The 8,320-nt window shown below is 30.6% G+C and overlaps 1 protein-coding gene across 4 annotated transcripts in view; it reads left to right on the top strand.

The window, feature by feature from the left end:
• LOC116852266 (mitoferrin-1-like) overlaps positions 1–7,705 on the top strand; it is a 19,862-nt gene extending 12,157 nt beyond the window's left edge. For 3 of the 4 annotated variants that reach the window (XM_032832457.1, XM_032832456.1, XM_032832458.1), the window contains 2 exons: positions 6,293–6,503; positions 6,666–7,705. In XM_032832457.1, coding sequence (XP_032688348.1) covers positions 6,293–6,503; positions 6,666–6,861 — 407 coding nt within the window. In that variant the 3' untranslated portion in view covers positions 6,862–7,705. The remainder of the gene's footprint in view (positions 1–6,292; positions 6,504–6,665) is intronic. The other variant, XM_032832459.1, reaches the window with a different exon arrangement.
• Positions 7,706–8,320: the final 615 nt, after the last annotated feature.

Here is an 8,320-nt window from a genome sequence, read left to right as displayed (position 1 = left end):
AAATGATGAAAATAAAACTTTTATTTCGTTCAAGGAAACCATGTCATTTGATGAAACAACACTATTGTTTTAAATAATATTTTTTAAAAGTTTCTCTCAAAATTTAGTAATTTGATTTGTTTAATTTGGATTTTCTTGGATTTTTTAATTTTTTTTTGTTGGATTAATCATTATAACATTTTGTTAAAAATGTAAAAGTAATCATCACTGGTTCACTACATTACATCAATATTCATCGCATATCGAATGTTGCATTGTTTCAATATCTATCAACAAATTATCCAATAAACAACAAGTAAAAATTATATAACTATTATTTGGTGTTTGCTAGGTATGTTATAATATACTGTGAACACTATAAGAATACATTATATAAGCATGAATTGTAAGAACATCGTTGGAGTCATTAGAGTCACCGCGTGCGCGCTCGATCCGTCACGTTAAGCAACAGTTTAGTGCGGTCAGGACATGGATGGTTGACCGGTGTTTTTCTACCGCTTGGGATCGAAATTATCGCAGGAGGATTCATGAAAGTTTGGAATGTGTTGACAACCTTCGATATCTACCCACATAGGAACAGTTACATCTAAATATATGTATATTTTAGAAAAGAGCTAGAGTTGATATGTATATATCTATTAGATGTTGATCTGTTAAATATCTATATATGGTGAAAATGTTCGCCTTGTATACAGGTATTGTATGTATAATAGAAGTGATGTGATAGATGTTTATAGATCTATTAGATAGCTATTTACGTATCTATTAGATATCTAATAGATATTTGTATGTATTAACTATAAACGTATATTATATTTATATATATATATATATATATATATATATATATATATATATATATATATATATAATGTTCTTGTTTTTAGTAGATATTTACGTAAATAGCTATCTAATAGATATATAGACATCTATCACATCACTTCTATTATACATACAGTATCTGTATACAAGGCGGACATTTTCACCATATATAGATATTTAACAGATCATCTAATAGATATATACATATCAACTCTAGCTCTCTAATATACATATATTAGATGTAATGTTCTATGTGGGGAATAATATATATTGCAAAACAAATTAAGGTTATGTTATTTTACACAATAAGTTAACAACAATGTATCTGTTATGTTATTTTGAGGTTATATTACTCATTAGAATCATCACATATTACATTCTTTATTTATTCAACAGCATATTATTTTCTTAATAAGTATTGGCAACTCGAGCATGGTTATATAACCATAAGTTGCAAAAATGTGTTCAACTATCCCATAATAACACATACACTCTCTCTCTTGCCCCCTCCTCCTCTCTCTCCCCCTCTCTCTCGGGTTAAAGTTTAATCGACGTTAACAGAAACTGGGATAATTGTTTCTATGAACTTTCATTAACTTAATTGGCTGCTCATTCCAATCAAATTGACCAATCGCATTTCTTATTAGTCATAATTGACAAATGTGATTGGTCATTTCCGTTGGAATAATTAGCTAGTAAACTAAAATTGGAAAAAACAGACATAAGTTTCAATGTCATAACTTACTTTACTTTAACTTACTTTAACTCGTCTCTTTATTCGTACTTTATTCGTTTAATTAAATTCCATTCTACAATAGGTGTTTTAAGCCCTTAGATTGATTAAATGTAAGAAGAATAACAGTCAACAGTGATTGGTCAATTTCTTAAGGCTTAGAGTTAAATTATCTATTGTAGACCAATAGGACTATTTTGTAAGTTTTAATGACAGTATCATTATCAATTAAAAGTTGAAATAGATAAGAATTGGCTCTAAGATATAAATCAAATAGAAGGAAGAAAAGAAAGGAGCTTATAAGAGCTAGGCACAGATATTGTAGTGCTATTTATATAAGACAAAATTAGTTATAATACAAATATATGTTTCGATCCGATTTGGGTCCTCTTCAGTAAAATTTTTTAAATTAGTACTAGTCAAATGTACAGAGGTTGAGTAGAAACGAAAGAAAAAAAACCAAAAAATGCAATCATTTAACGCAATTAACATAAAATTTCGCTATCAATGGATCAATATAAATGTCGCAAACGTAAATGAAATGAAGATAAATGCTCTTCTCCTCCAACCCTTGCCCTGTCAACGCAGGGCATCTCTGTCCACCAACAATGTTTAAAGACGATATAGTGCAGACTAACATTAAAGAATTAGTCTCCTCAAAGATGCCAATGAGGAGAAAAATTAATTTTGTGCAAATTTAAATAATATAAAAAGAATAAGCAAGCCATGCGCCGCAATTAAACAATGAGAGAGAAAAACAAATTATAGTTATCTAAATACTGTTAAGACATAAGGAATTCGATGTTTACTTGACTTCTAAAGATCCGTTGATGCTGTGACAATGTTAGAGCGAATACTGTGAAGCGATACAATCAAACTCGTATAATAATACCGAAGATCTCAAATAACAAAACTCGTAAAGTAGGGGAAGAATCCAAGATATATATACGTATAAAATTTTAATTTATTTAAGACATCTGAATACCGCTGGCCAAGGAACTCTGTATCTATTTGATTACTAAGACCTTTATTTTTTGTTTTTTCATATATAAGATTTCTGAAATCAAACATTTAAAATAAGAAGATTCAATATCGAGAAGATTTAATACCTACGTTTTCCAAATCAAAATCATAATCGAAATCAAAATCAAAATCAAAATCATAAACCGTAATCAATTTGATGTGCTTTGACTACCGGAATTAAAGGCAAATTATTCGTTAGTGGTCTACGCTGCTTAGAAATTCTTGTCTTTAAAAGTCTCCTATAATAGTTTGATCCACGTATGACATCGCAGTTTATACAATTTATCTTGTAGACAACATTACTGTACATCATCCTCGGCAGAGAATTTTTGTGTACTTTAATAAAATAATTAAGTTTAGCAAGGCCTTTAAAAACTAATTTCGTATTATCAGTATCTATCAAGGATTTGAAACTTTTAGAAATTCCACCTAAATAGGGGATGGTAAAGAAACAGGGTTTCTGATGTGTACAATTCTCATTATTGGTAACTGACATGCTGGAGATTTTTTTGAAAAGAAAAGGAAGACGGCGTTTAATAGTTTTAAATAGCTAATCTAACGGATAGCCATTATTCAATAATGTATTAATGACAAATCTTATGTTCTTTTCGTGGTATTTAGGATGGCTCAAAAGGAAGGTTCTATCAATTAAACTGTAAATGATGCCTATCTTATGACATAAAAAATGAAATGAATGAAAATTGAGAAATCTTCCTGAAAAGGTTGGTTTATGGAACCAATCAAATTCCGAATCTTTATTAGAAATTTTTATTGTGATGTCTAGAAACTTGAGGCAACCATTAGTCGATTTTTCTACAGTAAATTGTATATAAGAATTTGATGATAAGAATTAAAAATGTCTAGAATCGTCTGAATAAATTCAGGAGGAGAAACCAAATAAATGTCATCCACGTATCTGATAAAAAACGAAAGCGGTATAGGGACTCTATTAAGTGCCTTGACCTCCAAATCATGCCTATGTCCGCAATAATAGGAAATAAAGCTTATAGGCTCCTTTCTTCTCTTCCTTCTATTTGATTTAGAGATATATTCTATAACTTTTAACGACATTGTTATGTATCATTGCGCAGATTTTTTGTATTATGAAATAACTGCGCAGCGATACATAACGACATCAATTAAACGTTATAGAATAGGCCCCTTGGTATCGTTATTACGTTATCGTTACGTTGTTGTTATATAGGTATAATACATGGTAGAAAAACTGCGCGGCGACGTCATGCTAGTGACATTATCATTAAGAAGTTATAGAATAGATTTACAGGACTAAAGGGCTGTCCAAACAAAGGAGAATGTTGAAAAATCGCGATTTTTTGCTTATGAGTGGAATCTAAAATTTGGATTCTATATGGTTGAACACATCTTAAATAATACAAAAAAATAGTCATACATTACGTTTAAAAAGTACCTGGAAATGCCATACAACAGTCGCAATATACGAACAGCACTAGCGTGTTTAACCCCATTTCCTCGAGCTTCCAGAAAGAAGTATGACTATTTTTTTTGGTATTATTTAAGGTGTGCTCGACCATATAGAACACGAATTTTTGGTTCCACTCGTAGGTAAAAAATCGCGGTTTTCCGACATCCTCCTTTGCATAATCACATATTATATCTGCATAAGGAAATCAACCAATCATGATCTGTGCTGGAAAAAGATGTCTTTTAGACACGCTATTGATCAATCTCCTTCATATGCATTATACGATAACTTTGTCTAATTTATTTGTATTATGTAAATTTGTCTGGATAGATATTTAATGAAAACTTAAACTCTGGTTAAAGTAAGTTGTAAAACCGGACTTAAACATATTTTGAATTCTCCTAGCAACATGTGTGATATTATTAATATGTGTCTTAATATGTGTATTACATATAAATGGTTCGTAGTTTAAGCATTTAGAAGTTTATAGAACGTTGAGTTTATCTATATATATAATATTCGTATATTACTAGAACGGTTACTTCCCAATAAACCATATACTCACGGAAGAAGTAAAACAGACGATTTGGCTGTTTGGCACATGCGCGACGTTTGTAAGGCAATATAACCTGCGTAGAAGATATATGAATAGGTTTCTTACTGAATATTTTAAAACAACAAGAGAAAAGAAAACCACAACTAAAAAGAATAAGCTTGTTACGTTCTGATTGAATCACACAATAACTAAAAAATTATGCTAAGATGATTTTCTGCGCATCCCCACTCGGTTTTAGTGCATGCGCACAACGCAAATTATTTTGTTGTAGAATAAGATGCGAATATCGTCCACATTATAATATTTTTGAAGATTCTTGAGCTCTGCCAGCAATGTAGGAATATTACATATCGAAACAAGTATATTGCACTTACAGAATCTAAATTTAAAACTTATAAAAATATAAAGCGATCCATTTGACGATTTATAGATTTCGAAGCTTATAGAGTGCGATTCGTTCATATCAACAATTTATCTATTAATGTCATGTGTTGCTGGAATACTTTGAAACATACACTGGATCACATAATATTATAATATTATAAATAAAATATAATATTATAAGTAATATAAATAAAAAAATAGGAGAAAAAATTATCTCTTAGCGTTTTTATTGATAAATGACTAATTCCAAATTAGTAAAATAGTAAAAAATCGTTAAATTTTTGTAAATTTGTAAATTTTTATAAATTTGACAAAATCATGTATATAAGTGTTCTTTGAAGTATTATACAGGGCAGTCGAGGTAAATCCGGAAAGACATCATATATATAAAACATAATTAAAATACAAGGAAAGCATCAATATATTCGTATGTAATGTGGTACAAAGTATCAACGAATATAAAAGAATGAAATTATGCAATGTAGCCTTCATCAGCTTCCACGACCTTCTCGAACCTGGATCTAAACCGGCTGTAGGTATATTTGATCTCCTTGTCCAGATGTGTCATCATCTCCATCATGGAGGACTTCAGAGTATCTTTGGTGTTGTGATGCTTTGCATTGACCTTTGCTTTGACCATACGTAATAATTAAAGGGGTTGCAGTTGGGATTAGAGGGAGTCCATAAGTCAGGAGACCAGTAGTAGGACAAACTGTTATAAAGCTAGGTCTGGGTTTTCCTTTCCTTATGAGCTGGTGCCGAGTCCTACTGGAACACATATTCTCTTCCAACGACTATCTCATCCATCCAGGTCATTACAACCGTCCCTAGCACGTTGATGTAACCATTGGCGTTCACCTTCAGACCCTCCTCGAAGATATGGAGCACCATGATGTCATCAGACATTGCTTTCCTGTATATTATCCGGTCAGCAGTAACTTTCTCCTTGTTGTCGGACTCTCTGAACTTCTTGGCTATGGCATAAACTTGTGTCTTTTTGTAACCAAACTATGCGATTATTTCCGTAAGTAATTTGCCGGCGCGAAGCGTTTCGAGTATCACCGTTCTCCGCTCATATTCTCGATTCATCACTGGTTATTAATTATTAGGTGATTGTTTCTTGAATGACTTTATCGTGACGTGCGCGATATGTTTTCAAAATCGATGCTAACGTCATCTCTATAAGTAAACAAGTTAAATTTCCGGATTTATCTCGACGGCCCTATAAATATTCTAAGAAATATTGGTTACTATCTTAATATTATCTGTGAAAGAATGTGAAAGAAAAGATATGAGTAAAATTTGATAATTTTTGTGACTTACATAATAGGTGCGGCAGCAGGTGCTATTGCGGCTGCAGTGACAACTCCTCTAGATGTTTGTAAGACAGTGTTAAATACACAACAAGACGGTGCAAAAGCTCAAGGAATGATAGATGCATTTAAGCAGGTTTACAGGCACGGCGGCATAAAAGGGTACTTTCGAGGTTTATTTGCCCGTGTTTTATTTCAAGCACCAGCCACTGCCATTTGTTGGATGATGTAAGTTAATTATTTTTTTAATTTATATATTTAATTTTGTTATTATTGTTATTATTTAATTATTATTATTATTAATATATCTTATTTTATTTCTATACTTTCTATCCAATTTCTTTTTATTTGCATCGCGTAATGCTTTTCAAATTATGTCTTGTATGACAGATATGAATCATTCAAGTATACTTTGCGTGGCCAAAAAGATAAGGAGCACGACGGTACCGATACAGACAACGGCGCAACAGGAATTAATCAGAATTCTCCAACACTTGCATCCAGATCTAATAGTTTTCAAGGTGCAGGTCTGTACTTCAACAATCACACCTCGTCACCCGTATTATTTAAAGTGACTACGAGTTAGATACGCGAGAAATTGTATTAACAGGCGATCGCTCGAGAGAAAGAGAGTGACATGCAGGAAGACATACAGCAGAGAAGGAAAAAGAGAAAGACGGCTATCGTGTTTTCTATAATACAAGAGTTTATCGACAATTATAGTATTTTATTGATTCGTTTAATACACAATGGCATTTCTATATGCGTATTTAAGTCACTACGAGAGGAATTTCGACGTTTACTGAAAGACGATGTCAAATAAAGACAGTCTAAATTGACATGATAATTTTTTGAATAATGATGATGATGAAGGATATTGCTTCATATAAGCTGCATTCGGAGAGACACTATTTGGCGCTAAAAGCGTCTTCTGTCCCTGTTCAATTTTCAGTAAGTAATAAGGATTCCTTTTAGCTTTTAGCGCCAAATAGTGTCTCCCCGAATGCAGCTATAATAATATTAATGTTACATGCTAAAGCAGATGATGATCTTATGTCACATATTTAACTTATTTGTTGAATTTTAACTATATCCAGTAAAAAATGATTAAGTTCAACATACAAAAATATAAATATAGAAGTAAACTTTATTTGATCACACTTTATATTGCCATATTGTATAATCTTTTAATAGATACAGTTTTCAGCATATACGCGGGATCAGTATGAAAATATGATATTGTTTTAGAATAACCGCATAAAGTGATTTTATTAATTAGCAACTTTAAGTTTGGTGAGATAATCATTAATCATCTATTTCATCTGTTTTCATTATGTAATCATTATGTATTCATTAGTAATCATCTGTTTTCATTCTGTTGGTTACCAACAAATGTATAAAATTCAAATAAAATGCTATTATCTATTGTACTATTCATATGGAGTATCAATGATAAAAGTTTATAACGTTTAAGAAAAGTGATATAATGTTACTCCGAGTTTTTGCTTCCGTTACCTATTTCCTATTGCGTAATGACATTTTTGCGTTTATTTATAAATCAATTTATATACTTTATTTACACTCTAATATGTATATGCGTAATTTATTCAAGTACATATTTGAATAGTTAATAATTCGTTTTATAGTAATTGAAACAGGTTATATATATATATATATATATACACAGGGTGCGGCGCAAAATCAGGACAAATTATACATTTTTTCCAAATATATTTTTTATTGCAAAAACAAAAAGGTTTACAAAATTTTTTGAACCACATTGTAAGGCCATAAAGAACACATTTACTCAATATATCCCCCTTTATATATATATATATATATATATATGTATGTATATATATATATATATATTATATATATATATATATATATATATATATATATATATATATATATATATATATATATAAAGGATATCAAGTAAATTTCTATTTTACAAATGGACTTATGCTTGTAAACCAGATCACCAGTGAAAATATGATGTTAAATAGTATTACGTTGCTTCTAGTTTGAAAATTCGGTAT

This window comes from Odontomachus brunneus, unplaced genomic scaffold, assembly GCF_010583005.1.
Source record: "Odontomachus brunneus isolate Ranch 3 - 2012 unplaced genomic scaffold, Obru_v1 Obru_scaffold_210, whole genome shotgun sequence".
Taxonomy (NCBI): domain Eukaryota; kingdom Metazoa; phylum Arthropoda; class Insecta; order Hymenoptera; family Formicidae; genus Odontomachus; species Odontomachus brunneus.
The sequence above is the reverse complement of the archived record's forward strand: the minus strand, read 5'-3'. Positions and strand labels throughout refer to the sequence as shown.